At 47.2% G+C, this 15,745-nt stretch overlaps 1 protein-coding gene across 1 annotated transcript in view; it reads left to right on the top strand.

The window, feature by feature from the left end:
* Nucleotides 1-6,317: 6,317 nt before the first annotated feature.
* NME3 (NME/NM23 nucleoside diphosphate kinase 3) overlaps nt 6,318-15,745 on the top strand; it is a 77,963-nt gene continuing 68,535 nt past the window's right edge. The window contains exons 1-2 of the mRNA XM_069646992.1: nt 6,318-6,490; nt 13,798-13,928. Of these exons, the coding sequence (XP_069503093.1) occupies nt 6,445-6,490; nt 13,798-13,928 (177 nt within the window). The 5' untranslated portion in view covers nt 6,318-6,444. The remainder of the gene's footprint in view (nt 6,491-13,797; nt 13,929-15,745) is intronic.

Raw genomic sequence — 15,745 nt, 5'->3', positions numbered from 1 at the left:
CCTGATACTGAGTAGGCACGGAAGGAATCACTGCTAAGGCATCTTTCATTGCATTATTCAACCCCCTATAGAATATGACCGCCCGCTTGCTTTCTGGCCATGAAGTCTCGGCGACCAATTGGTTGAAACGGGCGATGTAATCTATCAAGGTCCCTCTACCCTGGGTTAGCTCTAACAACTCCAAATCCCTAGACTGTGCCTTGTGTCGGGTATCGAAGACTCGAGACATCTCTAAGACTAACAAATCAAAATCATAGAGAACCAGGCTATTTTTCTCCAGTAAAGGGTTAGCCCAAGCGGCAGCTGTCCCGGCCAGGTGAGAAAGGGCAAAGGCAGCTTTAGCAGTGGAATTAGGAAAGGCCAGAGGTTTACACAGGAAATGTAATTTGCACTGATTGATGAAAGTCCTGAACTTCTTGGGGTCACCTTGATAACGTTCAGGAGCGGCCAAAGGGGAAGGGGTTGGGAGGACCACCGGAGTTGGAGCTGGGGTACTTGCCAACGGAGGAGGTGTGGTTGAAGTGGCAGCATCCCCGAATTCAGAGTCTGCCGGAAGGGAATGCTGAATACTTTGTATGGAATCTAGTCTTTGGTGTATCACCGTATTAGCGGCGGCCATATCTGCCCTTAACACTGTAATTGCCTGAACCAAAGCAGCTATGGGTTCTTCCGTGGACCCCTGCATTATCTAACACAACTATATGGCTTCTCAGTCTGTTCTGACTTGAGTGTCGTGTAGACCGTTGAGACCTCCGTCCCCAAGTGACGCACAGGGAAACCAAAAGAATCCCGCTCTGCGACCTTTGGGGCCACAGGTGGGAGATGTTACTTCCCGGATCCACGGAACCTCTGGAACACCGATGCTGCTCCAAAAAGAACTAGGTTAAGTACCAGGCAATCACAATATAGCACAAGAATCAAAGGATCTGAATAGTCTTACCTATCCGGTGTTTAGAAAACCCAGGAAACCTAGGAGGGAGGTTCGAGACTCAGATGATGCGGTCCCTAGAACAAGAGGAACGCAGGTAAGCGTGGATACAGGATAAGCCACCTGTATAGCTGAGGGCGTAACTTGAATCCCAAAAGGGAAATAGCGTAGAAGTTCAACAAAGTACCAAAGGATGATCTGAAGACAAGTGAGGGTCGTTCCAAATTCCAGCAATAGGTAAACAGTTCCAAGCAAAGGTACAAAAGGTTAATCCGAAGGAGTCCAAGTGAGAGTTCCAAGATCAAGGTAACCAAATGGAGTTTATCTAACGTAGCGCCAAACAGGGTCTGAAGACAGCTGAGAAGCAATGAGTGTTCCGTGCATCAAGCCTTATATACTGTGCGTTTCGGGGTCATGTGACGTCCACCAAGGTCACGTGGGAAACGCCGCTCTGAATCACGTGAGCAAGTGAACGATCGGCGTGGAGGTGTACCGCCGCCCCTTCTGCTGTATGTTCTCCATGGCAACTGCCAGTGCAGGAAAGGCTGCAATCGAGCCCGTAAATCGTACCTGGTACAGAGCTTTCGATCCTTTGGGTAAACCGAATCACATGAGCCTCGAACCCTGGAGGGAGTCGTGTGGGAACCCGAGGAAGGTGTTGGGGAAATGTGAGCAGTGTTCTGGTGTGCAGTGGATCGGTGTGCAGAGGATCGCCTAACAGCTGATGACCCCACAGATCGAACTCCAAGGAGACCAGAACGACAAGAACAAGCCGCCAGAAGAGTGGGAAAGGAAAGCTGAGAATGGTTGGTCGGGAACACAATCAGAGCAAGAGTGACAGTGAAGACGGTGAACAGTCCGAGGAAGAGTCATCCTCGGAGCGGCGAACAAGACAATGAAAGAGACGGAGTGAAAGAGTGCACCTAATCTCAGCGATAGAACCAACAAAGAGCAAAAGGAGCACTAAACACAAGTCCCAGCCAACTTGTACCGTACTCGTAGACAGCACCCCAATGTGAATGGTAATCGACACCGGAGCTATGGCGAATATGACACCACTGAATACATTCCAGAAGATACCAGCAGCAACACAAAACAGTCCAACTCTATGCATACGGCAGCAAGAGGCTCCCCCGTAAAAGGATCTGAAATTGTATAATACAATGGGGAGACATACCGCATTCGAATAAATGTCGTGGATGCCAGCATAGAAACGCTGCTGAGCTGCAAAACAGCTGAATACCTGAAACTCATCCAATTCTCGTTTAGTGTCCAAACGCTAGGGATCAATATGCTGCTGGAGAAACATGCAAAGCTGTTCAGAGGAATAGGCTGTTTGAAGAACAGGACCCTCACACTCCACATAGATCCCACGGTGGAACCGAAGGCAGTACGCCACTGACGGTTCCCATTCCATATGCGAGCAGCAGTGGAAGCCAAATTACAGAAACTTGAGAACTTGAACATAATTGAGAAAACATCTGGGCCCACTCTATGGGTGTCCCCGATGGTTGTTACGAAAAAACCCAAACAACAGAACGTTGTGAGCATATGCATAGACCCTGGCCATTGGCCGAGAGCGACACATAACCGAAATAATAGACTAGCTCATTGTAGATGTGATGGGGGCAACCGTTTTTAGCAAGTTAGAACTCTGGTCGGGCTACCACTAGATCAAGCTGGCCAAAAAGTTCTGGTTCATCACAACTTTTTCATCTCAACTGGGGCTCCGAAGATAACGTCGACTCAATTTAGTGTTTCAGAATTAAATATGCAAGGTTCTGCAACACCTGCCTGGTGCCACGAATGTCAGCAATGATATCCTAGTATTCGGCACTCTGGAGGAAGAACACAACACCCGACTGGCTGCAGTCTTGCAATAGTTAGAAGAGTTCGGCCTAATCTTACACGCTGAAATATGCAAATTTGGAAAGAACGAGCTGGCGTTTTTCAGCTATGTCTTTAATGCAAGCAGAGTATCCCCTGAACCGACCAAAGTAGCTGATGTGAAGAGCGCAAAGCCACCCATGATAACATCTAAAGTCCGGAGCTTTCTAGGGATGGCCATGAATTGTGGGCGGTTCATACCAAACATTGCAACCGTAGCATCACCCTTAAGGGAGCTCAGCCAGACGTCGGCACCATGGATGTGGGATGAAGAACAAGTTACACTGTTCCAGAGGATAAAAGACCCACTCACGACAAACACAACAATGGCATTTTTCAACACTGCATGGCAAACTGAGCTACTAGTGGACACCAGTCTGATCGGACTCGGAGCAGTCCTGCAGAGACAGACCACGAAGGGGTGACACACCCAATCACATTTGCTAGTGGGGCATTAACTAAGACTGAGCAAAATGATGCACACATCGAACAAGAGGCACTAGACATCCTGTGGGGATGCTGCTATTTCCAGGTATGCTTCCTTGGACGTCATGCTAAGGTATATACCGATCACAAACCGCTTGTATCGATCTTTAGATGGTCGACCCAGCATCCCCCAGAAAGACTGGAACGATGGATGCTACAGCCATTTGACGTTGAGATACTATACAGAGCAGGGGGAGACAACCCGGCGGATTATCTTGCCATGACACCTCTGGCCAGCGACAGAACAGAAAGCAACACAAGAGACAGATGAACATATCTGCCACGTGATAGCATGCACCCGACCAAAAAGAATGAAACTGGAAGAAATAGTGAACGAAATGGCACTGCAGACGTGCCTCCAATTGGCGAAAGACTCAATCACATTGGGAGTTTGGAAGAATTTTCTTACGGCAACGACGCACCGCACATCAGCATTCTAAGAGCTGCTACAAGACCTATTTGGAATACCCCATTAGCTGTCCATCTCCCTATAAGGAATACTACTAAAAGGACAATGCATTGACTATCTGACGACACTGGAAGGACGTATGCTCCGGCAAGCCCATGAAGGCCATCAAGGCATAATAAAAACGCAAGCCTTCCAGAAATCAAGAGTATGGGTGCCGAACCTCCAACAGAAAGGGATGACACTAGTGGGGTCATGCACAGCGTGCCAGTCCTCCCAACACCAGGACCACTTGAGCCGATCGCAAATCCCCTGCACAGCCAGCTAAGATATGATGTGATAAGCACAGATTTCTGTTCTGTGGCCACCGTTAGCAGTTGATGTATTTAGTAGATACCCGGAGGATGAGCCTGCGAAATCCACTGACGCGACGTCAGTAATAACGGTGCTGGAAAAGATGTTTGCGGTACATGGACTTTCTAACAAAATCAAAAGTGACAACGGGCACCGTTCAAGTGGCGAGAAATGCATGGATTCCTCGACAACCTAAACCTACACCACCACAGGATCACCCCATGCTGGCTCCAAGCAAATGGGGACGCCGAGGGATTTATGGCTTCGCTAAATAAACTGGTGCAGATCGCAAAGGACAAACAAGTCCCATGGTTGCCAGAAGTATACTTGTTCCTCCGAACATACCGGCAAACACTACATTCGTCGACCCAAGTTATACCAGCATTTTTCATGTATGTGGTGTCGATAGAGGTGGGACTCCCAGTACACCCCAACTGGGTAGCTCTGGATATAAATTACAAGTAGAACAGTCCAGGCAAACCAGAAACCAGATGGAGAGCCTGACAAGAAAAGGCCACACCAGGCGGTACAGTGCTGGTGAAAAACAGATCCTTGCCAAAGAAGATGACCCTGTTGTATGAATCACAACCATGGACCATAACGGAAAATGAACATGGAATGGTGAAAGCAACGCGAGACCATGAAACAGTGATGCAAAATGCACTACACTTTTCGAAAGGTGCCACACAATATGTGGAAAGAAACCCCCAGGATGACCCCCGAGACGACACCTGCTGAAATGAACCCTGGAGGAGAACAGACACAGTGATAGACAATGGAGGCACGGTTGCTGACACAAGTCTGAGTCAAGAAGACAGTCATTTCTGATGAACCGCGAGGCACCCGCAGGGTGAACAAGTCGAGATACTCGATGAGGAAACGGCCAAAACCGTCGACGAAACTGAGGGGTTTCTTCCTCCACGGGATATATCAATGAACTGTAATCTGAACACTGATACTGATTTGTGATTGTTTAATTTTTTCTACGTTCAGGAGGGATGTGGTGTATGTTAGCGGTGTTCCGACACCGCCGTCCGTGAGCCCCCCACCCCCCGTGACATACAGACACAGAGGCAGAGATGTTGCTCGTGTGAGCTCCACGGTGGTTCTGACGCCACCGGGAACGCTCTGTTTATTTATACAGAGCACGCGACGGAGTGAACGTCACCCCATCGCGTGCGCGCCCTTAAAGGGCCAGCGCCACAGTGTAGAGAAGAGTGACAAAACATACATGCCAACATTGCGACGCACCTGGGAGGGAGATTTCCCTAAGGAAATCAGGAGACCTGCATTTTCCCATAGGAATGCATTGGGGCTACGGTATTTTAGGCAGGAGACCGTGAAAAATAGCAATATTTTTCACTGAAAAATCGGGAGTCTCCCGCCTAAATCGGGAGGGTTGGCATGCATGACATCATGATGCGCTAGAGTAAATAAAAGAGGCAGCGACCTGCGCGAATATGTCAGCATCAGTTGCAGTGATCGAAGTGCACAAAAAGAATTAGTGGAACTATGTTCCCTGCTGGCCTGTCCCCACTCCCAACAAACCCTATTGCCACACCCCCTTCTACACACACTACAACCCCCTGAACACATATTCCTGCTGTTTGAGGGAACATTCAGTGCAGTGCAATGAAAGTGCACGTTTCAACTTCTTCCTACCCTTTTATTTAAAAAAGAAACGGTTCAAATGTATAGGAACAGTGAAACGTAATGAAAAGAGTTAGAGGAGCACTGCTCCCAACTGCTCCCGCCCACTTCGACCACTGGTCAGTTGTATCTCTAACGGTGTGCAGGTCCTCCTTTCAATGCGGCCGGCATTAGCAGGCCTCATTCCTGCGCTAGTACCTCACACCACTAAGACCTTCCACCCCTTCTTCCTTTCAAATCTGCCAGAGCGCCTTTAGACCATGAAAATGGCAGCATGGAGCGGTATAAATAACAATAACATAACATTCGGTAAGGACTGGGACGAGGAAGAGAGCCGAGAAGGTAATATCTACATTCCTACCAACAGCGAGTTTGCGACTGTGTAACCATAGCAGCAACCAAATGTGCAATGAACGTGGGAATAATGATATATTTTTCTTAACACGGAATTGTTGACAGTTATAAAGAACACAAATCATAATCATCCAACTATATTAACTAGTAAACGAACAGGGACAGGAATACAGCGCGATCTTTCGTTGTGCTGCCTCTAACAAAGACTGCGCCGGCATACATTCATAAATGGCTACCGCCTTTAACTGCGAGAGTGACGTCCTAGCCCTTTTTTGTCCTTACACATCAAATACGTGCGCGCTCCCGATGTCCGCGAGCACGCCTGTCATTGTACAGTGGGTACGCATGCCCAGTGTCTTCCTTTTGCGCCGGCTCCACCATGATCTGCTTAGCTTTGACTTTCTTCGCGCATATCTTCCCCGTGGGTGAGAATTTGAGAATTAAACATCCCTGCCCGTCATGGAGGGGCACGCGCGTTTTTCTGCATTAGCTGTGCCACTAGCCATAAAGGAAGGGAGTCGGGGTTCCACGTGTCGGCATGAGCATGGGTGATCGATCATTGGTGCAATATCCTGTGTCTTTTCTTCTGTTATACTTTGATTGTTTTGTTGGATACACTGTATTGTTACTTCTCTTCCTAACCCACATATCATGGGGCTCACACGATATGCACGGGCTTTCAATGCCAAACCAGAGACTTATGCAGCATTTCTTTTTTAAACTTACCACCTGGTCTAGATGTATCCAAATCACGGGGAGGGGCGAGGGACCAGGCTTGCAATTACATTTTCTACATCCGTTGCATTCTTTAGTCTTGTATCACTTAAATAGACCTAAGTAAATCAAATCGACTCTTAATGTAATGACCTTTGCAGAGGTCTAAGTGTACAATGAAAAATACGGGCACTATGCAGGCTCGGATTGGCCTGTAGGGCATTAGCCCCATGGCCGAACCAAAAACACGAAATGCTGGTTTGGCCAATTTGGCCAAGTTTGATGAGTTAATTAACTGCGGCTAGTAGGTTTGACTAGTGTTTCTGAATAAATATGATTTAAAATGCACAATTTGCATCACACTATCCTGGTTACTATTCAAAAGGTGTCACAAAAGGAATGAATTGCCATTTGCAACGGCGGGCAACTTTTTTTCTTTGGTGCCCGAGACAATTTTATGGCCGAGTCCGACCCTGGCAGTATGTGTGCTGCTCGCCCGACCCACTCCCCAAAACCCCCCATAGCTGGGTCCAGCCATACTCCACTTCCACCAGTGTGTTTAAGTATTTTACAAGAATACTGCAAGGACCGAAAATAACCAGTGAAAGAAAATGCATCTTAAACAACCACCATTGCTTTCAATCATTGTTCTCCCCCCCCCCCCCACCCACTAGCATGCAGCAGTATGCACCCTACCCTTTCTAACTAGCATTCAAGCTTCTTGAGGGACATGCCAACGACACAAGCACCCCATCCAACTCACCAATTACCTATGTGCACAACTGTGCCTGCAGCAATTTCGCGTTACCTCCTTCCTAACTGACCGTTCCTCCCAAATCATTCTGAGCTCTTTCTCCTCCTCTACTTACTCCTCCACATGTGGTGTCTGCCCCCCAGGGCTCCAATCTGTCACCCTAGCTCTTTAACATATACCTTTCTCTGTTGGCACGCCTCATTTCCCCCTCCCCAACTTCCAGTGCTACGCTGACGACACACAACTCTTCTTCAAACTTCCTACTGACGCCCTTGCACCTTCCTTCATCCCTAACTGCCTCTCTGCCATCCAGGCCTGGCGCACTGCTAATGACCTCTGCCTCAATGCCAGCAAAACGGAGATTCTCTCTATTGGGTCCCCTGCACCTTACTTCTTCCCTTCACTCTGGCCTTCCTCCATGGGCTCCTCTCTCCCCCCCCCCGACCCACCTCTCCTCTGAAGCCAGGAATCTGAGTCATCTTCGATTCCTCCCTTTCCTTCTTCCCTCATATTCAGGACATTGTCAAGAAGTCCCACTTTCAGCTCTTCCTTCTCAAAGGAACTCTACTCTTCCTCACCTTTCCCCAGAGACTCCATGTTACCAGTGCTCTGGTCCTCTCCGGGCTAGACTATTACAATAGCCTCTTCCTTCGTCCAACCTGCGACCTCTCCAACTAACACAGAACAGGGCAGCAAGACTTATTCTTGGCCTCAAGCCCAGGGACCGCATCTCTCCTGGCCTATAAAGCCTTCACTGGCTCCCTGTCTCAGCACAGATTAAATTCATGTCCTTCTGTATCATCCACTAGGCCATCTGGGGCCAGGGACCACTCTTATCTTCAATGTTTCCTGACCAAATACTCCCCTTCTGGACCCCCGTGCTCTTCTGGCTCCAACTCCCTGCATGTGAAGCGGTTTGCTAAACGGAGAGCTGGTGATCGATCACTTTCCTCAGTGGGCTCCCTTCTGTGGAATAGGCTCCCTCTCCTTCTGCGACTTGAGCATGGCCTCCTTAAATTCCGAAAAAGCCTCAAGCCATTTCTCTTTACCTCTTTCTTCTTCTCCTCTCTTCCCTGCTAATCGTACAGTAGCGTGACTGATGTGTAGGGCCATTATGTATCCTTGTGCCCTGACCCCCCACATCTGTCATCCCAGCTGGTGTCTATTTTTACTGCACTTACTTATGCTCCCACGGGAGGGAGCTTGCACTTATGTTCTTCTCTTATTAAGCACTTCATCCTGAGCACATCTCCATGGCCACCACTGCAGTTATCCTTTTACCCCCATCCCCTCTGCACTTGCACATTCTGAACACTCACAAGGCATAGTAGGTTCGTCTCCCCTCTGTTATTCTCATTATTTGTTTTGTACTATTAATTCAATTATGTATCTTGTAATTCATTGTCTACCTTCCCTTGTCCCCACCCTGTTGCCCTGTGGGCGCTTTCGAACAGTTTTTGCTAATTTTATAAGCGCCTAACAAATGACCGATAAATAAATTAAACGCAAACACTGAGGGAGCAGGGCAATCAGGCCGGGCTTGGGAATGGGTTGTATGTCCCGAACAGGCTATTGAAGAAATTAAGAGAAAAAAACAGCAAGCCAACAATGGGGTGTGACAGAGCAGATCCAGCAGGGCTGAGGTTCGAATCCCAGTAAGAGGGCTGCAAAAAACAAAGTGCCCTTCGCTTGCCATCCAGGAAAAAGTAAGGGAACGATTGCTGATTTTACCAAAAAGTAGAGGTATGTTGTACCCTTTAGTTCCCGGCCACTTAGACCTCTTGGTGATATGAAGACATCTGGTAACGTTAGTATTTGTGAACAAAAGCAGTCAGAGTGGCCCACATTGCCTGCATCCCAGTCCGTCTTTGAAGGACGCATAAAGCATGATCCAGCACCTGCCTTCAAGGGACACGCAGCATGAACAATGCCAACCATGCCACCCATGTAGGAGGCAAACTGCCCATATATTCAATGCAGCTATAGTAGAAAGGACATGCATTGCCATCCTAGTCAATGCCGGTCATAGAGGGACATGGATTGCCTGCATCCGGTCCTTCGGACACAACGCTAGGTCCGCCATTGTCAAGCCTCTAGAGCCACAGGGTGAAGTATGCTACTCAGCCTGTGACAGAGCAATCTTCTGGGATGGTTGTGCACAGGTTACAGCCCATAACTTGCATTACTCGTAGGGCAGTCAAAACCAAGTTTTCTTTTGGTTTTTACTGAGTGTTAGCACATGGAAATCGTTATTGACCTCTTCTCAGACCATGCGAATTTTCAGAATAGTGAAGAACTACTGCCATTGACTGACTGCATTCCAAACATTCTAACTACCGAAGCAGCCATTTCTTTGCATTAAAGAAACATAAATGTAATTTCCAAGAAAGATTTTTTGTCAGCGAAACACTCCAACCTAGTTTAACACTACAAAGTTCCACCAAAATCTAGCTCAGGCTGAGTTCAAGGTCAACCAAATTTATAATTAAAATTCCTACTTTTTGAAGATACCCTAGTTCTCTAAATATGACAACGTGAAGACACATTTCATTTACTAACACGTGTACTTTTTCCATGATTAAACTAAAACATCTTTCACTTAATCTCTAATCCAAAACTCTTTTGGGAGGGGTAATTATGACTTGAGAAATGTACCCTTTCCAAACATATGAGCCTCGTCTTCACCTACGGCCATAATTTGGGAGCAGGTCATTGTGCCGCGATAATCACTCCTCACTCGCTTAACCCCCTTTAAATGCCAGGCTATTATGCAAGTCTATGAAAAAAGGACGAGCATACTCGTCCTTGGCACTTAATAACGTCTTTAATAAATACAATGCAAGCTTGTCAACTAAAAAAAAAGGGGGCTAGTAAATTTCACGGACAGTAAGGAGTGCACATAAAATGAGAAACGCAAGCATAAATAAAGGCCAGCCAGGACAGAAAAGAAATGTCACTGCCTTGGGGATAAGCTAAGTGGAAAGCCGTTCACTTACTGGACCATCACCTGTGATTACAACAAAGACCCCATCTATGAACTGCTAATTGCTCCGGGAAAGAGTAATTTCTCAACTCCATGGCCTTTTAAGGGGCTTATCATTTACTTTTGGGGCAGGGCTGCTGCCTGCTCCAAGTTGTAAAGGTCTTATACATCGTTGGTTGGCATTGCTGTCCCTTGGGTCTTTCATTGGCCAGGCAATGGCTTCTTCCTCTTGCTATCTTAGCAGCAACAACGGACAGGGGTCCCAGCAACACACTTCCCCGGATCCAACAGTGCACCATCATTCATTTAGGAGAATTCCCTCACCAGGGACTCCTCAGGCCCATGGCAAGAGAACCCTTGTGCCACCATTTATGCATTCACCTGCCCGCCTATTCCCTTGTCAAGTGGCGGGGTGCTGCAGCTCCTCTGAAGGGACTTGAAAATACTCAAGAATGGCCTCATAGTGAAATAGTAGAAACACGCTCTGGCACATTTTAAGGACCTTTTTTAGGCGCGTCCTTTAAAATGCCAAGGACTCGTCCTTTTTGCATAGACTTGCATAATAGTGTGGCAGTTAATGGGTTAAACAAGTTGCTGATTGGATCCTCACGTGAGGTGTCCCAGCTACAATAGGTAATGTTAGCCGAATATTGCATTTGTGCATATCTGAGTATGGTTTTTCAAACTGCAACACCTACACTAGCACAGAGCAGAGTTTGGAGCAGTTCTATCACTGGTGCTTTATAATGGGGGAATAGTGTATGACGAGTATCGGATGAAAGAAATTGGCATACTGGGGACAATACTGACAGACCATGAGCTAATGCAAACATTATTTACGTTCCAAGCATAGGTGTAAATGTAAAATTAGGGAGTGAGATTGCAAAGGGGGGATGGGTGATGTTTCAGGTTAGGCAGTGTCCCCTTCCAAGAAAAGGAGATTGAGTTTAATTGTAGACTCGAATGCAGGTTAACTGGTGATATTTTGGATATCGAGGGAGGGAGTTCCACCAAATGGGGGCAACAAAGAAGAATATTGGAAGCAAGAGGTGGTGCACAGGGGGACACGAACAGAGACATTGAGTAGGGCTCTGGAGTGAGGGGTACAAGGCGGGGAGTCGCGGGCTGGTAGATTTAGTTGGCAGGTGACTAAGGTATGAATTGAGTTTAAAATGAGTAGAAAGAATTCGAGGACGGCTGGTGATGAGTGGAGGGCCAGCATGCAGTCAATGAGCGGTGGTGGGAAAGGAGTGGGGGATTTGTAAAATGTGATTTGCAAAGTTTAGAAGTTTGCTAAGGAGACCAACGAGTGGTGAGCAATACTCCGGAGAGGCCTAGTGGAGTTATGGAATGAACGAAGTGCAACTTTAGAGATGAGTTTTAGTGCAGTCCTAGTGAGAAGAGTGCACGTTTTTCTGATGTTTAAAACGATAAGCCCTAAAATAGTCGCAGTGGAGATGATACGTTGGTGGAGTTTGAGATTGCATCCAAAACCAAGCTCAAGAGGGCCTCAGTTTAGTGAGCGGGGTCAAAGCCCAGTGGAGGGGTTTGCATTTCACATTCAGTAATTGAACTGGGAAGAGGTGCCATGGTAGGGTATATAACTGTAGATGGTGTCAGCGAAGACATCCTAGGGATTAGATGCGTGGACACTGCCAGCATGGCCATGCACTTCAGTTTCACATCCCTGAGGGTCCTCATGGAGACTGCCAGTGAAATTGAGTACAGGGTTTGAGGAGGGTCACCAATGGCATGGGCTGTGCATGCTGATGAGTTCAGAGAGCAAAGGCAGAAAGCCCAGGGATAGAAGGGTACTGCTGGGGACCTCAGGAGCCAGGTACATGCAGCTCCTACTGAACCAATTTTTGGGGCTATCGTCAAGATCAACACAGGCTGGAGTCTAGCAGAACACGGATTGTCGCAAGCACACTTGGCAGTGTGAAGAGGGTACCTGCAGCGTGTAGTGTGGGTTGATAAAGATAAAATGGTGATGATTCCAGTACATGTTAAAAGCCCAGGATTGGGAGACCATGACTTTGTAGTCCTGTGATCTAGCTGCCAAGTGACACCATGCAACCTGTGGCATTTCAACAACTCCTAGCTTTTTAGCCCAAAGCTTTTTGTATTGTGGTTTCATTATTCTGTCTGAAGTTTAAACCTATGCTTCTGCCATGCAAAGCGTTGTTGGCTAAAAACACAGGACTGTCTGAAAGTGGCACTCGCACAAAATATGGTATTACCTGGCAGCTCTGCTGTGAATTGCCTTGCCCCAGAACCCTTGCTCTTTTCCAGGAACTTACAAGCTATTTGAAGGCTTGGCCCTCCCAAAAAGTAATGTCCTTAAATGGGGAAATTGTCAGCTCCAATTCAGGGCAGGTCACTCTTCTGTACTACAAAAGGGAGAACGCACCCCTTTCCACTGCTTACTGAAGAGCTCTCTCGCTGTCACTTGTTCAGAGGGAATGTCCCCATCCACCTAAACCAAAAGGGCCTTCTTTCCTATAGTGAGAACAAACGCCTTCATCGTTAAAGTTAAAAATGTCCTCTCTCCTACGAATCTCTCTATCCCTCTAATGCACCCATCTCCCCCTGTCCCCCACTGGTAGTGGACAGTTATACACTACAGTCTAGCCTAATCAATTCCCTTTCCGTCCGCTTGGCCTAAAGAGTTCTCTATTCCACACTAGGGGATATGCCTTAATCTTTGAAAATCCTCCCCTTGACTCGGGTACCGCAGTGCAGGGATGTCTCCATTGTCCAACATCCAGCGTTCCTTCTGTCCCCCCTGGACGGGTGTCTGCATCATCTAACCCACGAGTGCACCCATCAGCGCTGTTTTATCTAGCTCCCATTCTCGCCTCTCTCCCACACTATGTGGAATATTTTCATTGTGCGTCCCTTAAAGATCTTAAATCCCACCCTAAATGTGAATGTGTTCATCCTCCTTCCCACACTGTGAGTAAGTACGTGAATGTCTCCTTCATCCAACCCCAGACCCTACTCAACCACTCTGGGGGTAATGTCTCCACCTGGCTAGCAACATTGTGAACTCTGCCCACTTCTTCATTTCCCCACATAAACCTCTGCCTGGTACCATCTGCAGTTGCCAATTTTCCCTATCGTGCTGACTCATTGGCTATTTTATGTGCTTTGGAGAATTTCTTCTGCTGGCAGATGCCCCAGTTGTACAAGACTTAGTCTTGTTCTGAAGGCCTAGCAGTTCACTGTAGGTTGCTCTCAGTTTCCTACGACTAACTCCTGTTGTCTTTGACTGCCCCCAGCCTGGACGGGGATCAGCGAGCGCACCTTCCTGGCTGTCAAACCCGATGGTGTCCAGCGGCGTCTTGTTGGCGAGATCATCCGGCGCTTTGAGAGAAAGGGGTTCCACCTGGTGGGCTTGAAGATGATTCAGGTAGGACTAGCATCCCTGGTAGAAGGCAAACTGATTTCCGCTCCATATTTGCTGATCGTCTGGGAAAGGAATTGGAGAGAATGTTTCTTCCTAGTTCCCGTTTTAATGCAGAGAACACATAGATTTGTTATACTAAACCAAGATGTCTGAGTAACCTATACACAATGTTTGTCTCTGAATTGTATTTGTTTATATCAAGATGGCTTGTGCGCCTGGGAAAACCATGATTGATGTTTGACTTGGACGCAGATATGCTGAATCCCATCTCAACCCCACAATTAACTGCAGTAAGAGCGTACAGAATAGGCATGTCAAGCAGGAAACATTAAAACGTGAATTGTTACTGAATAACTGCATATTTCCACCTAGGCGTAACAAATAATTGTGATATTCACACTGGTCATTTAACGTTTGCAAGGGGACCACATCTACCATAATCCCCCACCATTGACAATGCTGGCTAGGGATGATGGGAGTTGTAGTCCAAAATATCTGGAGAACCAAAGGTTGCAGGTCCTTAACACCTGCCTCCATGCTCAAGTAAGCTCAACAGAGAAGTTTCAGGAAACTACAGAGGCTTTAATACACATCGACATTCTTTTCACATGGATTACACAGTTATTGCACTTTTTAATGTTATGTTGATTTATACCGCGCACCTCTACCACCCACGGGCAGTCTCCAGGTGCTCGCATGGCTCTGCACGAGAGGGGGCCTGGGGGTGTTAGTGGGATAGGGTGAGATGATCCGTTCAGAACCAGGTGGAACTGGCGTCTGTGCGTTGTTTTGCATGTGGGGAGTTGGTTTGGGTGCCCTGTTTGTTGTAACCGTAGGGGTAGGAATCGGTACCTCAGATGTGAGCTAGTGTTTGTGTTGGTGTGTCGTGTGATGTTGGGGTGTGTTGTGGTTGTGCATACTGGTTAGTTGTAGCCAAAAGGGGTCCAGAGTCACGGTTGGCTGGTGGTGTATGACTATTGTGTCGGTATGTGATTGTGTAGTTGACGGTTTTGTGGACTGTGTCGGGGGGTTGGGGGGCGGTGGTGTTCCCTCTAGCTGTGCTTCCAGAATCTCAGAGAGATGGTGGGGTGTGAACATTAATTGATTCTTGGTGTGTTTATGTATAGTGCGGCTAGTCCTAGTCAAGCATAGAGGCTTTGGTTATGTTGGAGAAGCGGGAAGGGGAGATGGGTTAGTAAGTGGGTTGGTTTGGTGAAGCCTCTGGTGTGACGCTTTGGTTGCAGCTTAATGGTATTTACCAACGTCCTTGGCTGCGGTTCGTCGAACCATCTCGTTAATTGATTGCATTTTTGAACAATTGAAGGTGATTCGTTTACGTTTTGTTAATTAAATAAAGCATCCTTTGTACAGTCTAGACAGAACTTGGGTCTTGCTTCTGCTGATTTTTCCCTGCACTGTTACAGCTTTCAAACTATAAAACACGAAAGGCGGGTTGGAATTACTGGATTATCACCTATAAGACAATGCGTTAATTTTATTTGTTAATTTCTACTAATGTTGACTTTTTGGGCAATTTTCTTTCTGTTGCAATTGTTTTGTACAGATTGATCAAAGGTCCGCAAATTATATTGACATTCAGATAGTTACAATCTTGAGATTTCCTGGACTTCATAGCATATATAAATCACCCCCAGATACAACAGAGGGAGCGGGTGGAATCTAGCTTCACCGTCGCTGGTGGGGGGGGGGGAGAGAACACCGTGGCACTCCCTACCTTCCTGTATCCAAGATGAACCATCCTACCTAATCTTTTTAAAAAAAAAAAAAGTAAAAACCGCATTGTTTGATAAATACGCCTG

Source organism: Ambystoma mexicanum, chromosome 2q, assembly GCF_040938575.1.
Source record: "Ambystoma mexicanum isolate Mex_15411 chromosome 2q, UKY_AmexF1_1, whole genome shotgun sequence".
NCBI classification, from domain to species: domain Eukaryota; kingdom Metazoa; phylum Chordata; class Amphibia; order Caudata; family Ambystomatidae; genus Ambystoma; species Ambystoma mexicanum.
This window is presented reverse-complemented; position numbering and strand designations above follow the sequence as displayed.